The 15,855-nt window shown below is 46.2% G+C and overlaps 1 protein-coding gene and 1 long non-coding RNA gene across 3 annotated transcripts in view; one reads left to right on the forward strand and one right to left on the reverse strand.

The window, feature by feature from the left end:
* The window catches only part of LOC135385437 (N-acetylated-alpha-linked acidic dipeptidase 2-like), a 39,621-nt gene that overhangs the window by 18,893 nt on the left and 4,873 nt on the right, over positions 1-15,855 (forward strand). For both annotated transcript variants that reach the window (XM_064614749.1, XM_064614748.1), the window contains 6 exons: positions 671-876; positions 4,763-4,826; positions 5,240-5,304; positions 6,184-6,272; positions 6,379-6,460; positions 12,592-12,850. In XM_064614749.1, the coding sequence (XP_064470819.1) occupies positions 671-876; positions 4,763-4,826; positions 5,240-5,304; positions 6,184-6,272; positions 6,379-6,460; positions 12,592-12,850 (765 nt within the window). The remainder of the gene's footprint in view (positions 1-670; positions 877-4,762; positions 4,827-5,239; positions 5,305-6,183; positions 6,273-6,378; positions 6,461-12,591; positions 12,851-15,855) is intronic.
* On the reverse strand, positions 9-7,699 carry LOC135385440 (uncharacterized). The gene is made up of 4 exons (XR_010420408.1): positions 7,648-7,699; positions 2,030-2,113; positions 1,772-1,967; positions 9-169 (listed from the first exon to the last, which is right to left on the reverse strand). It is a non-coding gene; the product is annotated as an uncharacterized LOC135385440 (long non-coding RNA).

Raw genomic sequence — 15,855 nt, forward strand, 5'->3', positions numbered from 1 at the left:
GAAGACAATGAAAGTCAGTGACATACAGAGTATGTGGTCAGGATCAGAGCCGTCCGGAGGACGGCGCGCCCGGAGTTTGCGCCAGGAGTTTGAGTTGCCGTCAGGAGTTTGCGCCCGGGGCAGGATAAATGTGAAGCGCCCTCTCCCTCCCTTACTGCCGTCAGAAGCTCTGTAAGCAAAGAAAAGGAAACGCTCATTTGCACTGCCGAGATCGTAAATTGAAATTTGAAATTCTCTTCATTCCTGCTCTATACTGTCCAACAAACCTCCCAGGGCCTGCCGTTCGGCGCCCTGGGCGTCGAACGGGCGCCCAGGGTGCTGCTTCTAGGGTTCTGGCGAGGGCGCCCGGGGCGGCTGCTCCTCTCCCCCCCCCCCCTCCATGAGAACGGCTCTGTTCAGGATTGCCCTCTGTATAAAAAGAGAGATTTAAAGACTCTGTAAGCTTATTCCTGAAACTTTGGTAGTATGACGGGTATGACGTTTCACATAAACATTTGTCGTTAAGTCTGTTACGTAGACGGTCTTCTGCCATTGAGAAACTTATCTCTAACTATTTTTAAGTAACTCAAAAGTAACTCTGTTACACTCCACAACCACAATTGCACTAGGTGCAGTTGTAACACAGCTGGTTAAACAGCTGTAAAAGCTCTGGTTATGTGTCGATATATAGATCGCTATGTCATCCTTGGGGTCCCCTTGGACAGCTTCAGTACTGGAGCGGCATCTCCAGGCACTGCGATCACGCAAGCTCTGGAAGTAACCCGTATCTTTGGAAGGCTGATACAAGACAAGCAATGGAGGCCACGAAGGACGATACTGTTCACAGGATGGGACGCGCACGAACTTGGGCACATTGGCGCCACCGAGTATGTCGAGGTAAGTCGAATGCAATGAGTTAAGCGAGGCCGCTGTTCACGAGTTTACTAACGAGGTCTTTCGGTTGTTATTTATTTATTTATATACCTCAAATGCCAATAGGCATTACATGAGGGGGGTTAACAGAAAAAAGAGGGAGCAAATAGTAACAGAAACGAACATGAGACAAATAGCACGCAAACAGTTAAGAAACAAATCATAACAAATACAACATTTCGCACTGCTTCACAAAATGTTCATGAGATGCTGAAGCTACAACATTCGCAGGGAGGGCATTCCACTCACGATTGGATGTTTGCATTGGGGAGTAATAAAAGCAATTAGTGTAACCAAAAGCTGCTTGCAGTTTACATAAATGATCAACTCGGCTTGAGGAGTGATGTGCCATTTGCAAATAATGAGGCCTATGATGGAAAAGTTTATATATGAATGAGAGTCTCCGTATTTTTCTTCAATTTTCTAAGAGACGGTTGAGTTCCTTTTTTTTTAAATCTGTGATACTCTTCATGTGTTTCATTCTTATTATTCTTCATGTGGTTAATTCTTACGTCGGATATTTTGGGAGATATTCTGTGGAAGAAAGTTCTGTTTTGTGGAGGTCAAGGGTCGTTAATTGCCACTGCAACTCTCACCTCCTCAAGAGTCGTGGCGCAAAAGGGCGATATGAGAGCAACGCATATCAAGCGATATCAGAGCAGCACGCTAGTGAGGCCATCAAGGCCTCGAGGCTCAACGAAGTTCGAACTGTGGCAACGGCCCCATGATGGATACTAGCTCGTTGCTTTTGTAATTCACACTGACATCCCCAGGGTCGAGTTGCACTATAACGGAGGAGTTGCGCGGCAGTCATGTTCGCACTGAACAAGCATGCCGAGACTCAGTGACAGGAACTTACCTGGCGGAGTTGGTTGAAGAATCCTGATGGGAGGCGAGGACACTGAGCGTCAGTCACCCATGTCATCTAGGCCAAACGAACGGCAACTCCAGCTTGCCGCGACAACAGGTTTATTAATTCCACCATATTTCGAACTGCCTCGTATCGTGCCTCGGGCCCTAAGGTCGTAATGGCATTGTGGCCTTGGCACTCGAACCTAGTAGGACAGAACCCAATGTGACACGATGGGCATTTAACAACTTCAGAGGTACGACTTACATTGAGACGATAGCAAAATATCGTCTGTGGCTAACGATGTTCAACGAAAAGTTCGCACATGTCCAAACTTCGCCGCACACCACTCTGCGAAAAAAACAAAAAAAACAGAGATGGGATGACGACAACGGCTGTCGACATTTTTCTTTCAACAAATACTCAGATTACGTCGTTTGGCTGGTGCTCTGTCAGCTCCAAAACATATTCTATAACACACACTATTTCTCCACATTACGTTCTCAGGGCCAGCGTCAGCACGGAATGGTACTGTTAGCATTTCTGAATTCAAGATAAGTCGGAGAGTACGTCTTTTCGTTTCAATTAACCTAACATAGGTATCACAAAAAAGTGTGTCTCAAATTTCTAACAAATGAGGGAAAATAACTATACAATTCGAAATGCCGGGAGCGTGGTCGCGGTAAACTTTCTGCTTTTTGAGAGTTAACATGTAGGATGATAGTGCACTGTAAAATTCTAAGCACCCTTCTCGGTGCAAATGGGGTGTAATTCGGGTGTAAATCGTTTTACACACCCCTGCTACACCCTTCTGGGCAAAAAAAAGTTCGCATTTGCGTTACATGAGTGTAATAGCTACAGAGCCTGATCTTGAGGGTGTCTCTGTGGCTACTGGTGTGAAAAGTGTGTAACTGAAGAAAATGTTTAACATTGTCCTGGAATATGAATGCCGTGTACGCTGAGCCTTAATTTTCTCTCATACCAAAACCAGTAAGAAACACAGACGTTATCTTGATGGTGAGTTGATACTCCAAGGAATTCCTCACTGCAGTGTTTTTTGTGTGTATAATCAAATCAAACTTCATCAAATCAAATCAAACGACACCACACCCTTCGTTTTGACTGAAAGGCGAGCAGGGCTATCAATTTTGCAGACGCGCGCAAGACCAGCAATGTATATACGAGGGGTGTTCAAGTCAAACCGGGACTTTCTGTCTCCTGGGTGTACAAATGGCTCGCGCTACTTCTTTTTTGTCATTTTCACACGCGACAGGCCTCCGTGCTCACTACGTGGTGGTCCAAAGTTTGTGTAAAGCAGAAGACAGGTGTTGGACAAGATGGTTGACAACGAGGTGAGCGCGCACATCGAACAGTGAATTGTAATGAAGTTTCTTGTGAATGAATGCGTAAAGTTATCTGAAATTCACAGAAAACTTCAGGCACAGTATGGTCACGATACACTTAGCCGCAGCAAAGCGTTTGAGTGGTGCAAACGATTCCGAGACGGCCGTACATCAGTGCAGGACGATCCCGGCTCAGAGTTCCTGAGAACATCCAACTTGCGGAGCGCCTGATCCTCAAGGACCGACGGATAACATGTCTCGAACTGGCTCGAAAGACGGACCTTTCTGTGGGAACGTTGAACACTATCATTCATGAACACTTCCAGTTTCGGAAAGTTAGTGCCCGTTGGGTCCCGAGGCAGCTCTCTGTGTTTGACCGGCAGAGAAGACTGGAAATCTCCCAAGAGCTAAGGTACCGTTTCGACACTGAAGGACAGCCGTTCCTTGATCGGATCATCGCGTGCGATGAAACGTAGGTGCACCTCTTGAGTCTAAACGCGCATCAAAACTGTGGAAGCATGCGGGCTCGCCACCTCTCAAGAAGTTCCGAAGCACCCCGTCTGCGGGTAAAGTCACGGCCACGGTTTTCTGGGACAAGGCTGGCGTTGTTCATGTTGATTTTCTGCCCAGTGGTACCACCATCAATAGTGCATATTACTGCCAGGTTCTCAGAGATGTGCATAAGGCACTGAAGCAAAAGCGGCCGGGCCTCATCACCAATGGAGTCCTCCTCCTACAGGACAATGCACGCCCGCATACCGCGCATCTCACGACACGCACCTTACAGGAACTTGGCTGGGAGTTGCTGCCACATCCCCCTTACAGTCCAGACCTCGCCCCGAGCGACTTCCATTTCTTCGGTCCACTGAAGGCGTCCCTTGGGGGTCGCCACTTCAGCTGCGACGACGAGGTCAAGAATGCGGTCCGATCGTGGCTCCTACGCGCCGGTGAGGATTTCTACGCTGCTGGCATCCAAGCCCTCGTGAAACGCTGGGACAAGTGCATTAGTGCAGCTGGAGATTCCGTTGAAAAATAAAACTAATTCCTCGCCTGTAAGTTCATTTTACTTTTGCGAAAATGAAAAGTCCCGGTTTGACTTGAACACCCCTCGTAGTATCTGTTTTATCTTAGAAAGGAAATGCCTTTCTAAGCGAGCTTTTGGTTCGTTATGCCATTTATGTGATGTTCCAAATTTATCACTAACTTTAAGCGCGTACATCCTTATCTGCATACCAGACCGTATATTAGTCCAATATGGCACCAGTACGGAATTGCTATATCGGGAGAATATTTGTCCACAATGCATTACATTTTCATGTTATGCATTTACTTTGGTTGGTATGCATGATACACTCACTATTGAAACAAAGCTGCACACGTTACGCCATTGTTTAAGGGTGCTGATTTACACCGAAAATGGATTCAGTTAGGGTACCACTCAGTTACAACCCAGATGGTGTCCAATTAGCACCTCTCCTGGAGGGCGTACTTCCGTCTTAAGGTGTTCATTTACATCAAAAAAGTAATCAGTTATGGTATCTTCCAATTACACCCAAGAAGGTGTATAAAATTTAAGAGTGTAGACTAGCTGAAAGAACTCTGGGTAGGCTGTGTCATACAATATGAAACTTGAAGGTCTTTTTTCCCCTTCTTGTAGGGAAACAGGCACGTGCTGATGTCGAGGGCAGTACTGTACATCAACTGCGACATCTGTACCTCTGGTAATATGAGATTTCGCTTCCCAATAGCTCACATACTTGTCATCAGAATCATTTTAATATACAAACCATACGTCATTTTGGTGGTTATATAAATGTTACCGTAACCGCTCATTGAAGCAACGCATCATATTGTGCCACCATTGACTAAAGGAGAAGCGGAGAGAGGGACCGAAACTAGCGCAATGGACGGATGGACACACGCTCTGTTTGATTTCCTATTTGTGGAATGCATTCTGCCACGCCGGTTCATCAGTGAAACGGCTTAGTTTCAGTTGGCCGTATTGCCTTCAATCGTTCAATCGTGTCAGCCAACAAATCAGTGCTGGCTGTTGCGTATTGTAAACGGGAAGTGATTTTATTGCCTTGTGTTTTATTCAGGCCTTACATATTACCATCCACTTTTTCTTTGTTAGGTGGAGAGTTTATGGTGTCTGGTTCACCTTCCATATCTGCTTCATTCACGGAGGCCGCGAAAGTGGTACAGTCTTTTTCTTGCGCTCTATTGCTCGCCCTAATATGAGCCGAAGCATTGCCTTGCTCTCAGAATTCTCAGACTCCTGGTAGGACCGTAACATAGAGACAGCTACCTAAGGGTGAAAGTGCGCTTACCTCGCGGACATTAAAGGTAGTGTAAAGTAGTATACGATTAAAATTAAAAATTACCGGCAACACTGTGACTAAGTAGTCACCAACTGCGCATTGCTCGTCAAGTACGGTGCGAAAATTATATCGTATGTGCATAACACTGGGTCTAAAACGGAGGTAGTCGGTTGCGTAGCCACCAGGAGCAAGGAATCGGCAGACGGGAACATAGATCACTGTTGCTTGACAAATTGGGGATTTTTCTCATAATTTTGCTAGCAAATCCAAAATATTAAGTGTTCTCTATGACGCGCACAACTTGATGTGCCGCGTTTATAAGCAACAAGTTGTTAACTACTTCATCAACATAAACTGCTTGTCTGCAGCTTTACAGTACCGTTAACGCCGGCCTGGGTATATCACCGAGTTTTCAGGCGCTTTGTGTTGCTGCTTACGGCAAATAAGGAAGCAATAGCGGTTGGTTTTGGAAGTGGGTACTTCAGCTTCATTAAACTAAACGTGCTGTTATATGAAAGCCAATATGCGTTATGTGGCCAATCATCCCGAGAAAGGAGTAGAGTAACATGCTAGTGCTAATTTCTATCAGTCTGGCCTACGTTTCCAATGTATGTCAACAGAATGTCGCTTATAGGGCAATGCCACAAGAACTTTGCCACAGCGCAGCGCGACAAACAAGATAACTGACACAGCCTGTAGTTGCTAGATTGGAACGAATCCAAGTGCGCCATTTTGAAATAACATACATATTTCTTAGGTACCACATTTCAGCGATCCTCACAAGGCCTACTATGACGTTTGGCAGAAAGACCCAAAGACAAAAGTTACTGCTCATGGCGTCCCTGTGTAAGTGGTACGATATGTCGTTTCAAGTCTAGCAGTCATGTATGTTGTTTGTTGCAGTAAAAATCGTTTACATAATATGTTCACCGATATTGTGTCATCATTGCAGACTGCCTATACTGAGGTCTGAGGGTGGCCATCTTCCAGTTGTCCAGATATCTGGAGTGCCATCTTTGGATGTCGGCTTTGGGGTAGGTTGTATTCGCCGTCCAGTAAACGCGCATCGTAAGAACTTGTCTTTTACGTGACGACTAGAGTGTCGTAATTACAAATATGTACATGCAATAATTTAAACCTCAAAGGCTTATGAGCCTGAGGGCAGCTGGAGGAGTGTAATAAGCATGGTGGCGACCAGGTAAGGTGCGGGACAATGCATCTCATAACACGAACACCACACTATTGCTCACAGAACATCCTCGTGTTTTCGCGGTAGGTCATAGCGTGTGATGATGAGAGCACAGTGGGAACAGCGAGAAAAGTGAAGGAAACCGACGAGCGAAAACACACCAGACAGCACAGGGCAGACTCAAGCTTGAGCTTCCCCTCTGCTGTATGATGCGTTTTTGCTCGTCGGATTTCTCAGTCTATTCCAACCAACTAGCCCTAGTTTCTAGGCAGAGCGAGAAAAATATCGTACACGTTCAGCCATCATCACGCTTAGCAAATGTAAGAGCTCCAGGGGCCTCCCTGATCCCCGTCGCACTATCAGCTCTAGGGCGGAGTTCATTCCTTGCAGACTGTAGAACTATAATCGCGGTTCGCCTCGCTCAACGATGCTCACGAGGGCCGAAGGGTTTTCTGAAAACTCCGGGACCTTCTTGAAGCGGAACTGGGACTTCCAGTGCCGCAACAGCAGCACGTGGTCCACAGGACTTCACTTGCTCTTCAATGTCCCGACCTAGGTCGGGCCACCATAGATAAGACCTGGCTAGCATCTTGCACATCCTCTTTAAAATACAGATGGACCTTCATCTTGGAACACTTCCCGAGTCTTGCTTCGAACAACTCAGGAAAACTGGGACTGTGTCGACTCCTCCGCCTCTAAGATGCTTCCCACGATTGTAGGCATAAAGTGTGGGTGACCTTTCGGAATGCTAAGTTATCAAACCGGTATGGTAAAACATTTCTCTTCTCCCGCGATCGGGCAAAATACGTCGCTTTGTCATCTACATCTTCAGAAGAAGAAAAAAATGTACCACTTGGGGAAATGTCACCCTTCATTATTGAAAACGCGGTATCTTCCCTGTCGCAGCACAGAACTTAAGAAACTACGATCTAGTGACCTTCTGATCAAGTGTACATCAGAGACATATTGCCAAAAGATCCTGAACACCAGAGAGATCATTTCTGTTCCGATATCCACATCCTTGTACAATACCTTCAACACATGTCATGGGGTGGTAGCTGTCGCTGAATTGATTGACGTCCCAGTAGAAGAGATTCTTGCAAACCTAAAGGAACAGGCAGTAATCGATGTCAGGAAACTCAAGATACAGAAAAGCAGTTAATATATCACGACCAGAAATGTAGTCCTTACCTTCGACCGTCCTTCGCTGTCCGATAAATTGAAAGTCGGATATCTGTCTGCAGAGGTCCGTCCATACATACCGAGTCCTCTTCGTTGCTTTAAGTACAACCACTTCGGGCATGCTGCTGACGCCTGCTATAGGTCGCCCTGATGTGCTCGTTGTGGCCAGCAGGGCCATTGTACTAAAGAGTGTAGAGGGCCTGATTGCTGTGTGAACAGCACCAGTGATCACCCCTCTTACTCAAGACCTTGCTCTAAGTGGAAATTAGAAAAGGAAATTTTGCAGGATAGGATCTTTACGAAATTGAGCCCTTAACAGCTGTCGCTGTAATATACAATATACAATTAGAACTGTTCGGGCAAGTCCTGTAATGCAGTCCCAGAAACAAAAAATAATAATTTAAGTGAGAGTAACTGTCCAATGAAGTACAAAAAGAGAAGCAATAACAATATTTTGTGCATTATTATAAAACGTTGACAGCTGCACAGATATGAAAGTACAACAACGCACAGAAATAAGTAAGAGGGACAAAAACATAGTTTATTGATATGTGTAAGGCAGGACAAGTATACCTCTATTGTGCATTATTCTCAAGTCAACCGACGAAGAATTCGAAATCGTAGAACCGAAGAACGAAAGTGATGCTCCAAGAGAGGATGTTCCAAGGTTAGTAATAGGTATGGAAGGATGTAACATGCACATAAGGTATAACGGGGCACCTGCAGAAGTAGAGAGATGTTCCCTTAGAACAACAACAACTTTATCTGAATGATGATGAGTGGGGAGTTTCAACGCCAGGAGCGATAACTCTACCCCGTTGCTGGCGGTAATGTGGTGAAATGGAATCAACTCGCAGTGCATCTGAAGTAACTTCAAATCACTTAGCGTTACAGAACAGATTTCCCTTTCTATCGCAGATTGCGTTTATTACTTCACCTGCCGCTTCACTTGTCGTTAGAGAATATTTCCACGGACATTTTCCCTCGAATGAAACCCCCGATCCGAGTGTCAATTACAATTATTACAAGAAAGACTGCATTATAGAGGCGGCACCTGTATGAGCACAAGAAGACAAGATGTAGGCACCAGCATGCTTGTAAAATTGCAGCAGCTGTTCCTCAGTACGTAATGTTCGGTACTTTCCAAGGATATCTGCCACCAATGCCTTTTTTGTGCAGCCAGGACTTGCGAAAAGTAAATGTCCTCTGTAGGGCAGTGGCGTAGCGTAAAGGGGGGCCGCAGGGGCGGTCGCCCCGGGCGCAAATTATCGACAGAGAGAAAAGTGAACCGTGAAGCTGTTTATCACTTGAAAAAATCTAAATTTTTTTAAACATTGGGCGCTGTAGTAACGATTTTCTGGGCGCCTCAAAGACAGATAGGCAATTGAAGCGACGTTCGATATATCACACCGGTGTAAAAGTGCATCCTGTGTGCTGCGGCAGCAGACTGTCTGCGTTGAGACAGCAGCCCATATTCTCAAAGTGAAGTAACCGTAGCGAAAAGTCCATGGAGCGCTTTCTACTGTATGGTATAGGTATCGACCTTGTGCTGTAGTAGCCCATCGGCCAAATGATGATGATGTTTGTTTGTTGTTTTTTTTTGCGCAAAAGCAACGAGGACTAGAGAGCGCCAAAACAGAGGTGAGATAGCCATCGGCCAAACCGGGCTTCTCTGTTAACATATTGAAGAACGGCAGCAAAGCTTGTGTCAACGTTCTTCGGCTCGGTGCTTCCTAAAAATACGTTCAGGGCTTCTTCCAAAATCGGGGGTAATTACCACGGCTGATGGGTGATCTGCCTCGGGAGATCGTTCTCTACCGGGCATGTATCTATCGGGGCATGTTGTCTAGCACGGGAGTAAACTCCAACTGCGTTGAATGTTCGGCACCATAGTGAGATCGTATGGTTTGCTGAATGGGATCGGGGTGTTTACCCAACCGGCAACAGGGCAAGGGCCCAGGCGATCCGGTACATGTTGATCACGCGAATAAAAACGAGACAGGGGAGAAAAAAGACGACACACACGATCTCAAAAATCGTGTATGTTGTCGTCTTTTTTCTTCCCTGTCCCTGGTTTTTCCGTGTTTTTACACACCCATTCATGTTCTCGCCATGAGTATGCGGCAAAGTTTTCTTCACATATCTTACTGCGCTCCGTGTAAGGGGTACCCACTCCATGAACGGTTTCGTGTTTCACGGTTCGGTTTCCTGTATTTCACGTGTTTCGTGCTCGTAACCGCCACGACGTAAATCAAAGCGGACACGCGTCCGGATTATAGAGTTTCCTCCCAGGACCATTGCCGCTGCCAGTCCATGCAGGTAGGCAAAGCATTGCCTTACTCATCGACCATCAACCGTGACCATAAGCGCACTGCGCCTGCAGCTGGTATTCGAGGCGCGTCTAAAGGCTGGTTCACATTGCTGCGTTTACGCTTGCGTGCGGCGGTTTGAGTTACACTCGTGTCCTCACAGAACGAGCTGATGTTTCGCAAACGTCACCTCGTTCATATTTTTGCGTTCTCGCCTTTGCGTTCCTCCATTGAACTCTCTCTCTCTGCTTCCCTGTTCGAAGCATTTACCTGTTCGTAGCGCATTTCTCGGATTCGATTGGGCGGATGGCTTGCGCTTGCATTTCTTGCGTCGATAAAGTTGAAATGGCTCAACTGCTTGCGGTGCGTCGGCGAAGTGCCCTTGCAGAGGGAGTCTGTATGTCAACGATCCGCCGATCCGCAACGATCCGCCGTATGCGCACGCAGCACCTAAGCGCAGGCGTAAACGCACCAATGTGAACCGGCCTTTAGGCGAGTCCTTGTGATGCTCACGGGAATCTTTCGTTTCCTGCACCAATTTAGAGGGTTTTAGTACACCAGAAGAACTCTCCGAAAACGATACAATAAAGGAAGTTATTAAATCCAAGCTTAACAATGTGATGTCTCCCCCCAGACAGCACACAATATTGGACCCGTATTGGCAGGGCATTGGTGATACCTGTGCAATATGGGACCCGCTTTGCCAGGATTTCCCCCCGTATGGGCTAAAATTTGGCAATATGGGCCCCATGTTGCCAAGTTTGCCACAATATAAGGAAAATGTCGGCAATATGGGCCCCATATTGCCCGTGTGCACCCCGTATTGACTGAAAATGCAGAAAATGGGACGCACCTGTGTTGGCACTTGTACCAAGTGCCCAATTAACACGGCAAGATTGAACGTTGAAGCATGTGAAATGCCCAACTCAATACGTCGTTACACCCAACAACTTCTCGCAGATGATACACATTGTTCAAAACAGTCAACGTATCTGGCAATCCCACTGTACCATGCACTGCAACTCAACAACTCAAGTTTTCATTTGCTGCAAACTGCCGGCATCTTGCTTCGCTATGCCAATCGGTCGAATCGACTGAGAGCGTGGTCGTTTGAGCGGAATCACGCGTCCTGCAACTAATGCGCATTCGCGACAGTCTGATCGAACGTTCATTCGGGCTAAAATCTCGCTAGTTTCTCTAATGACTACGGAAGCGGCAAGCCAAGTACAAAACACAATGTTTGATAGGAAGGGATGTCTGTTCTGTAATGCTAGGTGCTTTCAAGTTACTGCAGGCAGTGTGACTTGCTGAGACGTATGTCCGTCACCGTCACGAAAATGCTTCGCTTCCAACCCGCTCCCAGGAGCGGGTTGGAAGTTGCTGAGTCATATATACTTGTACAATCCCAATGAAGGTTTCTGAGGGATGTTTGCCATTTGTAGTTCCTGCTCTTCGTTTTTGTCACGAGGGCAGTACTATTTTTGAGACGTGATGTGGGTATGCCTCCACTTGTCCCATCATACAGTTGGCAAAACGACTGCCCGGATCCTTGAGCAAGACAGGCACGCCACCTGCTCTTTGTTTTTAGGACGAGACTGAAAGATCTACAGAAAAATAAAAAAGATCATATAAATATTATTACGGATATTATAGTGGATAATGATTTATTATTCTGCGGATTCGTCGTTGGCGTTATCACAAAAAGGATTGGCGAAATATGGGCAATCTGGGCTTGCCAATATTGGCTACGCATATTGCACCGATATGGAGCCTGGTTCCACATCCCATATTGGTCCCATATTGGCAGCCCATATTGGACCAATAATGGTAATCCTAGCAACCCACATGGGTCCAATATTGGACCAATATTGGCGTGCTGCTTGGGCCGCTTCAAAGAAACAAAGCGATTGCCTTATCATGTTTTCGGGCCCGTTATCGTAAACACCTTCCGATGTACTATCCCCGATCAACGAAACTTCTGCTCCGGTGTCTACCAGGGCAGAGGCGTCCTTTTGCATCTGATATGTGGACCAATAGGGAGTTTTGGGAAACCGCGTGAGCGCCCTCCGATTCCTTTTCCGTAACGCTACCAGCCAATCAGCGTAGCAATAGCTGATTCGCTGATAGCGATACGGAAAAGGAATCGGAGGGTGCTCACGGTTTCCTAAACCTCCCTTCCTAAACTGCCCTTACCGTCAGTGGCCGCATTTCCGAGCAGTTTTCTCCACTGTCCTGAATAATATTTAGTCAGATAAGCCGCAGCGGCGCATAAGCCGTACTCCACCTCTTGGAAGGTTTTTCAACAGATAATCCGCGACATACGAGGTGTGAAATTACGGTACTTTAAAAACAAACTTATAAGGGAGTCGTATGCACCAAAATATTAGTATCGTTTGCACAGAGAACGCCTTAAGAAACTATGTGCTGTGTTGCTAAGGAAGCAGCGCGCAACTGATACCATAAGTCATGCGTTCTATTATTTCAGAACAACCACAGCCATAGCTTGTACTATCCAGCCCTTGGGACGGGCTATGACACGTTTCATCTTGTTGACAACTTCATTGACCCAAACTTCAAGCTCCATCGCATGTGTGCTCAGCTGATCGGGGTTGTACTGCGACGCTGGGCCGACGCACTCATTCTGCCCTATGATTTCCATCGCCTTCGCAGTGAGATATCCGCGGCCTTCGACGAGCTTTGCAGCAAGCACTCCGCCACAATTAACCGATGGCACTTCGACATGGGTTTGTCTAGTACCGTTACATGACCTAGGGAACGCTAAGCGTTATAGCTGATGTGCGTGCAAGTGGTGACGTTTCACTTAATCAGCAGCTGTAAATATCAGGACATTCACAAGTAGCAGGCCCTTCACAGAGAGCCTCAGAGATGGACATATAGTATATCTGCACAAATTGATTATCACTGATATTGCAAGAACGTTTTTCGTGTAAAAAATACAGGAGTTCACAGTAGTGAGCGCTGTACCGCACCCACACGAATTATGTTTTCCGGCTGTGCCTGCATTTGGGGAGCCCTCCACTGAACCCAGAGTTACTTCTGGTGAGATACTTGTTACTGTGGTGATGTGGTGTTGGTTGCGCAGTATGGCCTCCAAGACCCACAAACCTTGAAGTGCACATAGCCACGCGTGCGTTTTTATGACGTTGTGTGCATCTTCTTGATTCTCCATGCGGTGTAACAGGATCTTGATCATGATATTAATCACAGTTAGTTTGGGTGATCGGAGCTCGATTAATACTTGTAGGAGAACTACGGAGTTTCAGTCGACGACACCAAATCCTGCGGGATTTGACATCCCGCAACACATATCGATGGAAATGATGTTCTGGACCGGTAATCCAGAAGATGTAGGTTCGAGTCCTGCAGCTGGCTAAACTTTTCGGTGACTTCCTTCTTTCTTCTACATATACCTGAATTCGACATCGGCCGTGTTATGATATGTTCGGCTTCAAGGCTTGCCCTGAAATTGCCATAGTATGTAATATAACACCGCATATTACTACTTCAGTAGCTGGATTTTTAAGTAACACGTAAAAATGTGCGGCCCATATTAGTCTAACAGATGTCCTATAGACATCCACGTGCTTTGAACTGACATCTCTTGGATGTCACAACTCACAAATGTCCAGTACGTCCATTAGACGTACTTAGATAGAGGTGTGGATGGGTTTTCAATGTTGATAGTACATCCCAACAACGTACTGTGGACCAATATGCATATCTATTAGACCTGCACAATATCCAGGACTACTCGTCTTATGGATGTTCACGAGACGTTTCTGGTTATCTGGGTTATAACGTAGAATGCGTTCCTCGGCGTGGACTTTGTCAGCTCCCGAGTACAGTGTCATACTGCACCACACTCTCGTCCAATCACACTTGTCCTGTTCTCCTGAAGTGAGCTTGACGTCAACGTTCAGTCTTACATACCTAAACTTATCCTACGTGTGACACAATTGGAGGATGACAAACATGAAAAACTAACTCGCCTGAGCAGGGGTAGATTAAAAAATTAGCGGTCTCCTTGTTGATTCAACGACGAGTAATGCGATAGCAATCGTTGAACCGCTAAGAAAACGCGGTGATAATTTTAAATTACCCGTGATGGTTTGCAGATAGGAGTTAAATGTAGGAGCACAACTGCAATGAGTTATGATGTAATACTAGAGAGGATAACGCGTTGTGGGGTTTTCGTGAAGAAAAACGTTTTTGGTCGCAACCATCTCGCAACGTAGTTGCCCGATGTGGAAGTAAAGGAACCGCGAGCCGGCAGTTTTTCCCTCGATGAGCTCGAAGGTTGCACAACACGGCAACCGTCCTCCTTCCGCCTGCATATCCTTTTAGGCGGCCATAAACGAGCTTCCTGCGCGAGACCCGTGGATGCTATGCGACTACTGAAGCTTTTTTTTTTCCTTAGAGGGATCAGGATCTTATAATCGATTAATCCTAACAACTTGAGGGACCGGAAATTCACAAAGATGGGCATGGGACACACTGCTCGTGACGTACGATGCACCCTTCACGTATCACGAGGGCATCCATCACGTTGGGTATCACGTGCCCTTCTTGACGAGTACCCCGGCCCTCGTTAGCTCGTTAGACATTTGCACGATTAAGCCCCCTGTGCTTGTACCAGAGTAATACTAGTGCATACTATTGCTGATATGCTTTACAGAATCGGTACGTTTAAACGTGTCAAGTTCGCAATCAACCTCAAAGCCAAATGCCGAGCTGTTGCCGGTGTGAATGATCCCTGCTCGAAATAGTCCCATTCAAACTAGTCCAGAAATCCATTCAGCTTAAATGGATGTTATATTGACTATTCTCATTGCAAGTGATAGAAATTTCCAATTCACAATCGGCAAGTTTCAACAAATATGACAACAACAACAACTTTATTTTGATGGGCTATACCTATCACATCGAGTACAAGTCAACGCAGCATTTTGGAAGTGCTGGTGTTGTCTCTCGACTTGCACAAGGGCCAGGTTTTGAATTTGACAACCAAATCAGACCTTAGTCTCCACGTGACGTGAACAAAGTAAATGTCCTTTTCTCAGAAGTGATGTCTTACCAGTCACAGCCGCAGCAATAGACAAGGAGACAGCCCGGGACCACGTTTTCTCTTGCGTCTACCCTTGTAATTAAATATTATATTGAAAGCAACTGATATTTTAATGGGCCTGAATGAGAAGTCATTGTAAAATCAATGCGGACCAGTTGGAAGCACACTAAATCATACCCATAAAAACCCATTCGAGGTCAGTCTTCTTTCACACTGCGCCGATGTCCTGCATCAAGGAATTTCCCATTAAAGAGGCCATGAAAGGATATTGGACAAGCCTACGATCATTTTCAAGTTGGTCCTCTGTACTAAAGCATTCACCCTGTGAAATATGAAGTTCAAAATCGTTCAAATCCATGAACGGCGGCCGCCTGCGAGGCGTACTGGCCGTGACATCATACACAGAGGAGTTCCATACACTTGCTGCCGCACAGTTCCTAACCCGCATTATCCGAGGCATCTGTGCTGACAACAACAGACAGGTTTTCATCCAAAGGGTGCAACAGTTTAGTAGTTGCAGATTGTTTTACAGCGGCAGCCGTATGGAGATCGCCATAGAAATCTTTCTATGGATCGCCGTATATGTGGAATAAAAAAAAACTCGTCTCTCGGTGCAAGAGAGGAGGAAAACAGAGTGAGAGAAGAGGTGTGCGCGCAGGTGGT

The sequence above is a fragment of the Ornithodoros turicata genome, chromosome 2 (assembly GCF_037126465.1).
Source record: "Ornithodoros turicata isolate Travis chromosome 2, ASM3712646v1, whole genome shotgun sequence".
Classification (NCBI taxonomy): domain Eukaryota; kingdom Metazoa; phylum Arthropoda; class Arachnida; order Ixodida; family Argasidae; genus Ornithodoros; species Ornithodoros turicata.